This window comes from Enhydra lutris, unplaced genomic scaffold (genome assembly GCF_002288905.1).
Source record: "Enhydra lutris kenyoni isolate GAN:26980312 unplaced genomic scaffold, ASM228890v2 scaffoldscaffold5, whole genome shotgun sequence".
Lineage (NCBI taxonomy): Eukaryota > Metazoa > Chordata > Mammalia > Carnivora > Mustelidae > Enhydra > Enhydra lutris.
Genome location: NW_019154089.1, coordinates 30,354,651 through 30,369,070, shown reverse-complemented (window position 1 = coordinate 30,369,070; position 14,420 = coordinate 30,354,651). Strand labels below are relative to the sequence as shown.

The 14,420-nt window shown below is 45.3% G+C and overlaps 1 protein-coding gene across 1 annotated transcript in view; it reads right to left on the bottom strand.

The window, feature by feature from the left end:
- LOC111141010 (ADAM metallopeptidase domain 19) overlaps positions 1–12,905 on the bottom strand; it is a 111,391-nt gene extending 98,486 nt beyond the window's left edge. Inside the window, exons 1-3 of the mRNA XM_022493326.1 lie at positions 12,799–12,905; positions 9,927–10,012; positions 5,491–5,561 (exon numbers count right to left, since the gene is read on the bottom strand). Of these exons, the coding sequence (XP_022349034.1) occupies positions 5,491–5,561; positions 9,927–10,012; positions 12,799–12,865 (224 nt within the window). The 5' untranslated portion in view covers positions 12,866–12,905. The remainder of the gene's footprint in view (positions 1–5,490; positions 5,562–9,926; positions 10,013–12,798) is intronic.
- Between the last annotated feature and the right edge of the window lie 1,515 nt (positions 12,906–14,420).

Here is a 14,420-nt window from a genome sequence, read left to right as displayed (position 1 = left end):
CCAAGAGCATTGGGATAGCGCCTAAGCCTTTCTTAAGCTTCTCTTTGATCCAGGAAATTGAATTTTGCCAACAACAAATGAAGCTCCTGACAAGAGAGGGTCAAACAGAGCAGTCCTTTATCCTAGGTAAGATGTTAAAGCCTACTCCCACCTCAAGAGGAAGCTGGGGAGGTGGATGCAGCAGAGAGTGCCATGGCCTGCGTGTAGTCAGGATTTTACTCTGGATCAGCTACGTATTTCCACCAGGCTTCCTTGGAAGAGAAGTGGAACACTAAGAGGTGGTAACTAATCCAGCCTGTGTCTTGCTGAAAACTCCTTTTCTGCCTGCTCTTCTCTCCTTCTCCAATCTTCCAGTATTATAGAATTCAAATAGAATTGAGGGGGAAAGGAGAAAATGAGGGCTCTAGATCACTCCCTTAGCAGTGAATGAATGTTGATTTTCCAAGTTGTCTCTTGACTTCCAGGACAACAAAAGCAGTCTGCTTCACAGTGACATCTCTGAGGGACTAATAAGAAATTAGAGAGATGAGGAGAGATGAACTTCAGAAGTAATGGTGGACGCTACAATCACTGAGCCTCTAAAGGCCCACGTTCTGCCTCGACAGTTACTGTTCTCCATGAGGTCTGGAGGTAGACATACACACAAAAGAAAACAAATGTCCATTCTTATTAGCTAGACTCGTGCAAACAGGATCTCGCTTCCGCTAGCTGGGCTGGAGCACAATGAGTGGAATGAGACCAAAAGATATCTCTCTCTTTCCCAAGCCAAAATCTGAATCTTATCATCATTTGGACTCAAGGAAGGACAGTATACCAAGGAAATTAAGAGTTCCAGAATGTGCTCAAGAGACCAGCAGAGAAAAGTGCATGGCCAAAGGTCCTCTGGGCAGAGTGCCCACTAGTTGAGCTGCTCATGTGTTTTTGAAGGTGACCCTGTAACCTAGTGATCCTGCCCTTGAGTAATGCAGTCCAATGAGCATCCTGCAAGCTGATTCAATAGTTCAGTCGGCCCTCCTTGGGAAAAAGTACATAAAGGAGAAAGGAGTGAGCCAGAGCCTACATTTCCTGGAGGTGTTCATCTCCGTAGATGCTTACAGCTAAGGAAGATTCCATTTAACTTCAGCAAACAAATTTTTGTTCAGTACAGCTTCTGGGTTGATGAGGCAGTCCTCAGGGCATGGGGGAAATTATATGCAGAAACAATATTTGTGGCTTGTGGAAATAGCAGCCTATAATTTCTTCCCTGTCATTTCCTTTCTTGTGTTTATGTTGCCTAAGTGGTGAATCCTGAGCTAGGAGTTCATTCTCAACTTCAAGGTCCATGGTTTTGCAGCATTCGCCTTTATCCCAGTGCCCTAGTTTCAAGGATGTCTCTAAACTGAATGTCTCTAAACTAAATGAAAAGCAAACTCCCTGAGGTCAGGAGTTCTGTTCCATTATTCTACTGACACCATGTCCTTTAAATAGGTAGTGTAAGAAAAAGCTCTTAGAGCCCAATGGGGACAAAATCCCCATTTTACAGATGAAGAATGTTGAGATCCAGGAGAGCCAGCTAGCGTGTTGATCATCCTCATCTGTCTCTGAGTTCAGTCCTCACTCCACAAACCACACTGCCTCAACCACAAGTAAGGCTCTCCTAATAACAGCTCTGCACCAACCTTTGCAAATTATGTGTATGCCTGTTGAGTGAAGCAACATAATACATACTTTTATTAGAGTAGAATACTACCTTCAGATGTACAGTTGAGTCTAAAAAAACAAGTATGGAACAAGATACATAGTATAATCTCATTTCTGCTCCTCCCTCCCGGACAAAAATGGCTGCCAGTATGCGACTGTGTTTACGAGTATCTGTGTGCATGTTCTCACACACGCAGACAAGGTCCAGGGTATCCCCACCAAACTGCTAACAATGGATTCTTCTTGAGCGTGGGAGACTTTCACTCTTCTACTTACCATATTTTGGTATTGCTACATGTTTTACGACAAGCATGTATTACTTTCGCAGTTAAAAAATCCTGAGCAAGGAATAATAGTAGCTGCCATTTACTGAGTAGGACTGAAGCCAGGCAGCGCGCCGGCTTTCCACACACCATCTCATGTCATCCTCGCATGGCTCATGGCATGGACTATCTTTATATCCCAGATCGGGAAACTGAGACTTAAAGATCACACAAAGCTAATAAGCTGCAGAGCTAGAATCTGAACCTAGGACTGTCAGACATGAAAGCCATATTAAGAGTAGCCCTACAACGCCACTCCTTTTCGTCCACACTCAGTAAAGCATGTGTGTCTCCCATGCGGACGCATCCACTTATCCTGAGTTGCTTCACAGAAGGAAAAGGCTGCCGGTCGTCATGTTATCGAATTAAGACAACGTGGGGTGTCTGCTTCCTGAGCTGAGGGCCCGTTTGCTATGTGCCTGCTCTCCTGGCCCACCCCCCTGCTCCTCCATCCTCACCATTCTTGGCAATCTCTTCAAGTGCGAATTCCATTAAAGGCCTGCTCACTGCTATTTTGGGCCACACATTAGCACGCCGGCTCTGACTTGATGGGAGAAGGCCAGACACCCCGGGATGATGAAAAATAAATTAGAAATGTCCTCTCCCTTCCCTCACAAGTCCCAGAAGCTCCTGCCCACAGCCGTTGCCTTAAGAGGCCCGAGAATACAATATATGGGGAAATGCATGGGGGTGGGGGTTGGGGGCTGGTGAGCTGCAGAGAAAGGGAACCTTCATAACCCATCAGGGGCTTTGAACTTGTCTATTGCCTCTCCTTGGACTTGTCTTCTCTTAGTCTTCCACATGCTCACTTCCTCACCTCTTTCAGATCTTGACTCCAATACTAATTCACCACCAAGGCCTTCCCTGACCACCGTGCTGAAAAGGCCCTCCCTCCTGACCTGTCCCCCCGCCCCCCACTGTGGTCTTGGGGCATACCACAATTCCCTTTGTTCTTTTGTTTACTGTTCCTGCCACTAGAATATAAGCTCCACAAGGGGCAGAACTGTTCTGCTTACAGCCAGGTCCCCGGTAGGGACGCTAGGCCAGCAATGCTATAAATGCATAATGGACGAATAACAATGAATGAATCTGTTGAGGAAATTCAGAACCAGAGCTTGAGAAGTCACCTGGCACAGGGCCTAGCTTCTCCTCAAGTATCATGGGATTACAAAAACTTTAACGCAGCACTTTGGAAAAAATCAGAAAAGCCTCGCTCCCCGACCCCTCCCCACCCCTGAGCTGTTTTGAATCCGGACTCACAAGCACCATGAATGAACAGGCTTGGGGAAATAAACACACTGGGAAGTCGTGTGCAGTTAGAGTTCCGCTTGCTAACACAAGTTCAAAAACAAAAAGCCCAATTTAGACAAAAATAGCAGGAAGCCGTCCCCCAGGGATACCTGGTGAGGTCATACTGCTTGGCTCGGCTGCTTCCATTTTTGTCAAGTCTCCTGCCTTCTGCCAGCTCAAGGAGGCCAGGAACCGTATGCAGTCCCCCGCTGCTCGCTGGGAAACCAAAGGGCTGCATGGGGCAGCAGACAGTAGAACTACAGGAGGGCTCTTCTCCGGAAGCTGTAAGTGTGGGACCGTAAAACTCAGCACCCTGCTGCTCACTCACCACACTCTGTCTTGAGCACACTGCCTCATTCACAACCACCCTATGGCGGTAGCTTACTACCCTCGTTTTATAGATGAGGACACTGAGCTGACATACCTCATAGCAAGCTGACCCAGGTTACACAGCTAGGAACTAAACCGGTGTTTTTTCCAGACCCAAGCCAAGACCACAAATGATCCTAGTCTCACCTCTCTCAATTACTTGCTGTGCAACCTTAGACAAGTGCCTGCCTATCTCTCTCTGATTCAAAGTTTCTACGACTATCATACAAATGGCCAACAGCATAAGACCATCGCGCCCAGTGTTTTCTAAGACATCTTCCTCCTCAAACTTCCTATGGCCTCTTGCACAGGTTCTAAAACGTGAGGGAAGAATGAGTCCCGGGATCCCATTTGCCCATGACATCCCCCCATCACTTGGACCGCCCAGAGGAAGCTGAAGGGTCAAGGGGTCCTCTTGAGGCCAAATAGGACAGATTAACCGCGGGTGGCAAGAGGGACATTCAGCCTGGAGCTAAAGGGCTAAACGAAAGCAGGCTCCCGAGAAATCGACAAGAAGAGACCCTCGGAAGGCATTTCCTGCAGGACCAGAGGAAGACAACACAAGGAGAAATCCCAGGCAGGCAGAGTCGACACCTTCTGGGGACATAGCCAGCCAATTCTATTCCAGGCAAATGGGACAAAAGGAAACCATTCTTGGGGTGGTTTCACTGTTAGGAGGAAAGCAGCAAAAATGATTGAGATGCCCAACTTTCCAGCTTCCCGGAGGCCACCATATTCTGGAGGCAGAGGAAAGATGTGGACGAAGCCAATTCCTGTACATGCTGCTTAAGGCATGCTTTTATCACACTACCAACACTACTCACCCTCCTTTGCAAGTATCCAAAAGCCCAAATTTGGAATAATTTCTGTTCTTGCCTCCTATCCGAGCTTAGCAGCCATTCCCATCCTTCTGGATACGGGAAGGTCCCTATCCATCCCTTTCTTGGCAATGATGCGTCTGATTACTCATCTGCTTCAGGGGACTCCAGAGGCTGCCAAGAGGAGGCAGGCAGTTCTCTGAGCCATGCAGTCTGATCTGGGAGGTCTGCAGGGCAGAACTAGTTAGTGGGAAAATACCAGAGGCCTCAGCATCCCCCAGCCAAGGAAGGAGAGTGCTCGGGTGGCCAGGCAGATTGGGAATGGCCGCTGAGCAACCATGCATTATGTCCACTCACCTGCTCAATAACGTGAATCAAGATACAACTGCGCTTGATAGCAAATCAATGTGGAAAAATATTTCTGAGCCAGGCAGCCACCTGAGATGAATGAGGTTAGGAAGATGGCAGAATCGGCCTGATGAAGCCAGGAGACTGCTCACCATGCTCTTGTCGGCAGAAGCTCAGACTTATCTGACCCAAAACACATGGAGCAGCCCGTGTTCGAGGCACGAAATCCCACAACACTCCACCCCACCTCTCTCTCCGCTTTCTGCTGTTTTCCTCTAATCTTCACTTCCTGCCATGCGCTGTGCTGGAGCTAGTAAGTCAGCTGCCAAAGTCCTCCATTCCATCCCTCCCTTCGTCACACACACACACAACACACACACACACACACACACACACACCCCTGTGTGCCTGCAGTGAACTCTAGGAGGCCCCGGAAATACAGTCAGAGGAAATTCAAGGAAGACGTTAAACAGTCCAATAATTTCACAGCAAGTCAAGAGATTGTGGATATACTGTCTTTGCAAGATACTCCCCGCAAAGGAACCACAGATTGAGGGCTTGGTGATTTCACAAACCACTTCCTTCCAAAACAGTGGCACCTGCATCCGGCATTGACATGGAAGTGAATTGTTTCATTATGGATAAATGAGGAGTCCACTTACTCATTCTTCTCGAGGTCCAAGATGAATTCTCGCCCCTCGGCCTTTATCCTGAGCTCAGCTCTGTGTGGATGCTGAAAGCAACAACAAAAGAATGTCAGTTCCTAAAAGCAGGGAAAGAGGCTCCCTGGAATAGGCACAGGATCCAGCACAGTGCTCTGACATTGATCCACAGGAAGTGAACGAAAAAGGGTCAATTGCATTTCCAGCCCAAACATGAAATGACTTCAACCCCCAAAGGACCCGGTTCCCCTCCCCCATCTGCCTCCTCCTCACACACAAAGGAAAGGAACTCCAGGCTGAACTATGATGTAAGTGCTTCCATGCAGGTCTGATCAAGGCACACACTCGACGATCTTGGACAGTCAATTTTCTGTGCAGCCAGATCTGGATTCCAGGGCTGGCTTTCACGCTCCAGGTACGTGAAGCTGGGCATGCTACTGAACCACCCTACCGCTCAGCTTCCTTATTTGTAAAACAGATAATAACAGTCAGCCTTATGGGAATCTTGTACCAACTATGCGACATAGCAAATGTAAATAATTTGTCACAGAGCTGGTGCAGAGAAAACCACTGATACTTGTTGGGTATTACCAAAAATACCAGGAGACCACTCTTCCGAGTGAGTTCGTATTTTATTTCATTTTGGCTCTCAGTTTCATTTCGGGTCTCAGTTCCCCAACCATTTCAGAGGAGACAGCTGGGAGAAGATATATTTTACACATGAGAAAAACTTATAGATGGCCAAAGAGCAGCACACCCAGAAGAGATCACACAAGATATCATACAGATGGCTCATAAGCACGAAAAACATGTTCACCATCAGTGGTAACTGCTCCCCACCGAAAAGGAAAAATTTTTAAAGATACCTTAAAAAAAAAAAAAGTGACAGAGATTTTTAAAAACCCATAAATCACAATGAGCACACTGAAAAATAGGCACTCTCATACCCTACCAATAATAATTTAAATTGATACCAACTCAGTGGAAAATAATTTGACAGATGGACAAAGAGTTTTTATTTTTTATTTTTTATTATTATTTTTTAAATTTTATTTATTTATTTGACAGACAGAGATCACAAGTAGGCAGAGAGACAGGCAGAGAGAGAGGAAGGGAAGCAGGCTCCCCACTGAGCAGAGAGCCTGATGCGGGGCTCGATCCCAGGACCCTGGGATCATGACCCGAGCTGAAGGCAGAAGCTTTAACCCACTGAGCCACCCAGGCGCCCCAAGATGGACAAAGAGTTTTTAAATGTTTAGACAAAACTCTGTCCGAAGAGAACAAACAGAAACAGGCAAAGGTTTATACACAGGGATGCTCATTACTTATACTGATGGCTAATGAAGTATAATTTGAATGTCCAAAAATAGGAGAATAGTTAAATAAATGATGACCAAGCATATGACAAAGCACTCAACAGTCATTAAAATCAATGACTTGAAATAATTTTTAAACTATCAAGAAAGTAGACATGATAATTATTAAGCACACAGAGGCTCAAAACAACTCTATATATTTTATTTAAATATATTTTTGTAGAACGAAATAAATCAAAAGGTTACCACAGTGACCTCTCAGCAGTAGTACCATGGGTTAATTTTATTTTCTTTGTGGATCTTTCCATGTTTTGAGAATTGCTTTGATATTTTAAGTAAGGGACTTTTCATCTCTTTTTACCTTAATATTGTGGAAAATTATATAATGAATGAATCACTGAACACTACAACAAAAACTTATGATGTACTATATGCTGGCTAACTGAACATAAAAAAATGAAAAATTAAAAAAATGTTTAAAATTTTAAAAAAGGAAAATTTTCAAGTCATAACAAACTTCCATGTTTCAACAGTTCAGCTTGAGGTGGTTGAGCTTATTTCGAAGGTAAAGTTATTTATTTAAAATGAGATACTTACATTTTTAAGCATATTAAAAACAGGCTCAATTCTTTGGTGTGTTTTAAATACATGTTCTCTAACTTGGGACCAAGGAACTAATAAATTCCTGAAGTTGACCCCAAAGCTTAGTTTCAGCATTGGAGAAAGTGGGTCCACTGCTTTGCCACCCCTGGTTGGGGGCCTTCCTCTTCCAAGCACACTCCTCTTTTTATTTGCCCTGAACTGCACTTTCCTTTAGGGTCCTAGGCACTGGGCATCCCTGAAACATTCAGGCCACCAAGGGCTCCAACGAGATCTGAACATTCTGATCCAGAAAGCTTGGGCAACCCTGTCCTTTACTATTTTTGTATGAATTCATCCTACTGACTTCTTTTAAAAAAGGACATTTCAAAACCACAGGGAGAGGAAGTTAGGTGGTTGTTTGCCCAATAACTTTCACTAAGGCATCCACATCCCTTACATCTCTAACGCCCTGATTCAGCTCCGATAACTCCTATTCTGGTTGCTGAGGCTTTGCCACTTTACGCCGGATATTCCAGAAGACGGACCCTGTCCAGTCACATTAAGCATCAGGGACACAGTCGCAAGTGGGCATCTGAGGAAGAGTACACAGCAACAGAACTGTAGCAATTCCCTTATTCAAGCGTGACAGTCCACACAAAAAAAGGAAAGTTGACATCAAATCAAACACTGTCACCTCTCCTCCAAAGAGACACAAGCTGCAACATGAGTACAAATGCCTACTTGGTAATCCAAGTGGTGTGGAAGATGCTCAGACAGTGATATTTAAAATATGTTGTCCCTTGTTTCCAAGGGACATTTCAAGCAAAACAATGAAACAGTTCTATCAGGATCTATGGATCTCCCCTGCTGAGCTTCTTCCTTGCAATTCCACTCTGTGCTAGGAAGAGGCAAGCTCACCTCTCCTAGGAGGTGGAGGGAGCCAACCTGCTGGTTATACTTCCCATGAAAGGTTAAAATTCTTTTCTCTTTAGGGGTAGATTAAATAGATCTTCAGCTTCATAGGGTATCAGAAACCTGTCCTGTGTATGTGCACCTGCCACTTAAGATCTAGTACAATACTTACTATACAGTGAGTGTTCAATTAATGTTTGGCGAATGAATTAATTACAGAAATGAGAATAAGAGGTCTGACTGAAGTCTACCTTCTACACCCTCTCTGACATTCATTCATTTGTTCATTCAACAAGTACTTCTGGCACCAGGCACTGTGCTGACTATTCCTACAAAATACAATGACCCAGATTCTGGGCAGACAATGGCTAGGAATAAAGACAGGATCTGGAGCTCCACTTTGTTTCTCAGGCCCTTCCTGAGGATGCCAGGCATCCCACATCTGGAAGGAACAAAGAACCTCTACAGAAAATATTGGATCCATATCCAACAGATATGTTGGACTACCCAAGATCCTAATTTTTAAAAATAACCTGCTCTAGGAAGGCCATCCATCAATCTGTCTAGATTTTTCCTGAAGCTATTTTCAGCCTTTCCTACTTTTTGATGAAATATGGTCCACGCATTTATTGTCTTTAGGATAAAATGTTACTTTCATTTCTCCCAAATTTTTTGCTGGAAATTACCTTAATAAATTCGAATGGAAGCATTTTGGACATGTGTGTATTACCCTAGCCATAACTTCAAGGATTCCAGGCATTTCTCCTCTCCATTTCTGACGTTTTCCTGACACAGCTCTCTCTCCGTTTTCTTCTACTATAATCTTGCTTTTTTATATGCTGCCCAATAAATCATGGACCTTTTGAGCCCTAAAGGACCTTATTAACTATCGCTTCTCCCCAGCCCTCTTTATTGCTATCCCCTAGAATCCCTATTTTATAAATGAGGAATCAGAAGTTCAGAAAGGGGAAGGTCCCATAGCTGGTTTCTGGCACACAGCAATTGTCCTCCTTTCTAGCTCTTTCATGTCTCACTTGAACTGTAAAGACCAGAACCACAAAGAATATCGTGGATGTACAGGTCCTCTTTGCATAACAGGTTAATGTTTTCTGTCTTGTTCCCAATCCCTATGATAAAGCTGGTGCATTTTCCTGGTGTCATGGCCCATGGAGACTATTGCATTTTAAGATATATCCTCCAGTATGAGATTCCTCCCTTGTCTCTTAAAAATAGCTTGAATTATTATTTTTCTCTCCAAGTATATTATCTCATCAATAAAGTAAAGCATGTATTATATAAAGCAAAGATAACAGTGACAATATTTAATGAATTCCACTTGAGAGCTGGTGATTTTTGTGACACGTATTTGCACTTAGCTTGTGTCAGCATTAATAATTTTCATTTCCTCAACTAATAGCATTTGGAAGTGTTCTAGAAGTTTGTCACACAATGAAAGAAAGTCCCATCTGGGATTTTCAAAACGAATGCACAAAGAGGACAGAGTAGGCCTGAAACAGAACTAATAGCAATGACCGGACTTCCAGGAAAGTTGAGAAGGAGGCCCCGCATGTCACAGAATGGACTTGTCAGCTCCTGCCTCTGAAAATGAGATATTTGGTGTCTTACCTTTTCTTTGGTGGGGCTTTCTGCAGTCTTCCACTGAGGTATTATTCGTTCATGCTGTAGCTGGGGGCTGCCTTCCCCATTTCCTCCTGCCAAAACAGGATGCACAACCATTGGCATTTCAGAAGTCTGCATCCCAGCTAAGCTAAGCATGCATTGCCAACTGGAACAACCCCCTTCCTGGGTCATTAGACTACCTGCTGGGTGCCAGGCTCTTGCTTACTGTAAGTTGGGCACTGTTAGCTGTTGGCCATATAGTGGTAAACAAGGAAAACAAGGTCTCTGTAGTCCTCACAGTTTACCTTCTAGAGGTGGGAGATGCACGATATACGAATATCCTCAAATGGCCAGTAGGGTCATGGAATAAAGAGACACTGAAGAGGAGGTGCCTATTTTAGACTGGATGGTGAGCAAAGATGGCATTTGAGACCTGAGAGACCAGAAGAAGGCAGCCATGAAAAGACCTGGGGGAAGAGTGCCCCCAGGAAGAACGACCAGCAAGGGCAATGGTCCTGCCTGAGCAGAAGGTGACTTGGCCCGTTTAAGGAACATGCAGAAGGCAGAGCTAGCTAGAATCTAGTAAGTGAACAGGGAAGCTGGTAGGAGACATAGTCAGCAAAACAGCCATGGTTCTGAGATCCCAGAGGCCATGACAAGTGTCTGGATTTTATTATAAATAGTCTTGGAAGGCACTGGAGGGTTTAGACACAGAGCAATATGATCTGTATTCAGGTTTTTAAAAGATCATTCGGCCTGCTGGGTGGAGATGGGGGGTACACTGGGGGAGGGGTGGGCATAAGAATAGAAGCAAGAAGGCAAGTCTGGGGACCTGGTGAGAGACGACGGTGGCTCAGACTAAAATGAGCTCAGTAAAGAGGAATGAAGTGGTCAGATTCTGGGTATGTTCTGGAAATCAGGCCCATGGGTTTTTCCCCCTGAGCTGCAGTTTGCTCATCTGTCATATGAAGACAGTGATACCAGCCTGCCTATTCACAGCAGTACTGGACAGAGTCACCATGAAACTGCTCCCACATCCACAAAGCATCATCACACTACCCTGAGCTTCCTAATGGCAAGTTTGCCTTTGTAGATCACTTCCTACTTTCTTAATCACTATCAATCAACCCTTGTCATCCTCAAGACAAGACAGGTAGCAGGACTTCTATTTTCCAAGAAAGGTGAGCTGAAACTTGTTTGGAGAAAGACGTGTTCTACATACCGCCGACCTCAAAATACTTTTTGCAGATCACCTTAATAAAGCGGTAATTCCCCAAGACCTAGACAAATTAGTCTCCACAAGAAAGGACCAAATCCATAGGATGCCTGGGGTGGGAGGGAGGATTTCAAAATCTGATCTTTTTTTTTTTTAATTTTTTTAAATTAACATATAATGTATTATTAGCCCCAGGGGTACAGGTCTGTGAATCACCAGGTTTACACACTTCACAGCACTCACCATAGCACAGACCTTCCCCAATGCAAAATCTATTCTCTCTAAACCAACCACATTGATCACACAGAATACAATAAATGGCATGATAGCCGGCCACAGTTGTGCTGGGAAAATGGCAGGATTATGAGTGACTAATGTTCCTTTCAGATTACTGATACGATGTATTCTCAGTCAAAATACATCTGAAAAATAATCCCATTAGACAAGCGTTAGTTTCATCGTACTAGTAAAAATCAGAAGCAATGCATTCATTAATTCATAATGTGTTTTCTGAATGCTTAACTAGCTACCAAGTACTACGCTAGGTGCTTGATATTCATGGGGGAACAGAGAGGCATATTCCTGCTCTGGTGGCTCTGGTAAGTCTAGATTCTTTGCAATAAAAAGGAATTATATGATATTTAATGGAATGTTTAAAGGAATGAAATTATCTTTATGATTGCCAAAAAAGTATGGAGAGGAAGGCCAAATAATAGAGGCACACGGTACATCTTAAGAAAAATTGTTCAAAACTAGCGAATGAGGGAAAAAGCAAGCAGGATTGTCCTTACAATGTCACATTGGAGCACTGTTTAACAGGTCCTCCCATTGATCACCACATTTTTCTAAGGGAATGCCCCTTGGTTTGACTTTTTAAATTTACAACAAATCAAAAAAACATACTCTGTGAAGTTACATGTTAACTATAGATTTTTGTCCGGTAGAGATGCAAATGACTTCCATATTATAGAAAGAGAACTGAGAATTAAGGTTCCTTGACCCTATGGGAGCACTGACCACTTTGTATCTGTCCCAGCACGCGATTTCAACCTTTTCTCAGATGCTTGTACCACCCATTCCTCCGGAGCTTTGCACCAGCTTTACCATTCTACTCACCACCTCATTAATGAATTGAAGGAATGTCTTCCTCCCATTCATCCTATATTTGTATGTTATGTTTTTAACTTTTTGAAAATTACACTTCTGCGATTTCTTGATGTAATCTAGAGTCATTAAAATCATGTTTTTGGAGAATGTAACGATGTGGGCTCATAATGTGAAATGGAGAATGCAAGGCACAAAACCGTACATATGGTATGGTTCCAGTTTTATCGATATATATTTATAGGAACACACACACCAAGACTGGGGAGGAGAGACTAGGAAAGCAGCAGAAAGAAAAGCCAAAAGCAGAAAAACAGTGAAAACAGAGAAAAGCAAGCCAGGGAGGGGACCGGCTGTTTTCTGCTTGCTCTGGGTCTCCCGGACCCCCACCACCTCCCCGGGCGCACAATGTGGGAACAAAGCCCTGACTCCCAGGCTGCGCGACCGCGGGGAACCAGCCCCGCGGAGTTGCACGGGGCGACTCCCAGGTCCTCGGGCCCCCGAGCCCACCCGCCTCCATCCTCCCCCAGACCCCCTTCCCCGTACCCCGCCACTTACTTCTGGTCCACCCCGGCAGGGCGAGCGCCAGCAGGCAGAGCCGGACGGCGCCCACGCCCCCGGGCATGGTGGCAGCGGCCCCTCGCGCGCTCCGCGTTCACAAGCACGCGGCCATGCCAGCCCCCCGGCCAGGCGGCGGCGCGTCTGGAGCCCACTGCTCGCCCAGCGCCTCCCAGCCCGGCTCCCAGCCATCAGCAGCGACGCTCCGCCCTCAGCTCCGCAGGGCTCCGCCGCGGGGTGGAGGAGGGGACGCGCCCGCCAGGATGGGGGCGGGAGGGACCGCCGGGAAGGAGCCCGGGGGACCCCTGGGAGCCGGGTCGACTCAGGTGATGGTGAGCAGCGGAGGGAGGGTCCGAGCCCGCGGTGGGGCAGGCTTCACGGTGGGCGCGGCCTGGGGAGGGTCGGAGGCTTGGGCTTCTAGGAGTTAAACTGGACCCCTCTCTGCCCTGGGGGCCGTTTCCTCTGTCCCGCACTGTGCTAGACGTCTTGGGTGACACCAAGAGGCTGCTCACCCAGCACCGTGCCTCAGAGGCCGCTACTCTTGGAGGCTGGCTCTGAAAGAGTTAACAGAACCACCAGGCACAAAGAGCTAAGTGCTATATGGAGTTGTTTTCTTAGCAAGACACAAATCAAGGAGCCAGTCCTCTGCCTGGGAGGAGGAGGGTAGTGGAGAGAGGATTCCCAGTGGAGAAGACAGCTGCGCTCTGGAGGAAAAGAAATGGAGCATCAGGCAGAGAAAACGGAGTAGACAAATATACTAGGGCAGCAAAGCCTAGGGGCTGTATTAGGGGGGGAAAACAAAATTAGGTAAAGTTAGGATTTAGAGCTTTGGAGGGAAATGAAGGGAGATGAAGCCTGAAAATAATAATTAGGATCTTAAATAATAATAATAATAATAATAATAATAATAAGGATCTTACTTACTGAGGACTTAACTATCTGCTAGAATAAGGGTGGGGGGGGGAAGGCAACTAAGAGGGATACAGCCTTTCTAAGTGCCAGAAACTGTCCTTGGCACTTTGCATACATTAACTTAATTAATTAATGAATCTAGGAAAATAACCACCTTTATTGTCCTTTAAAATGTGCTGGGGACTCTGGATACATCATCTCTTAATTAACCCAGTAATCCCTGGGGTAGGTACTATTATTCTGTTTTCGAGATGAGAAAACCAAACTTGTGCAAGGTCACACAACTAATGTCAGAGTCTAGATTCGAAGCCACATCTGTATAACTTCAGAGCCTGATGCAGCACACTTTATTTTACAGATGGATAATGATAATCAGAGAGAAGTGGCTTGCCTAAGATCCCTTAGCAAGTTTTGGCCAAGCCTGGTTCTAGAAACCAAGCTTCAGACCTCTTGTCGTCTATTCCTTTCACTGAGCCTCTTTCTTCACACCCAGATTTGCACAAGTCAACAAAATACTGTGTATTGGGATGGACAAGACACTCCTGAAGATGATGACTAGGTAGGTGGGTCTGTCAAAACCACTGGGCACCCATGGGATAAATAAAAGATATGGTCTTGCCATTGATGTATTTAGAGGCTGTATTAGTCTGCTTGAGCTGCCATAACAAAATACCACAGACTGGGGGGCTTAAACAACGGAACTTATTTTT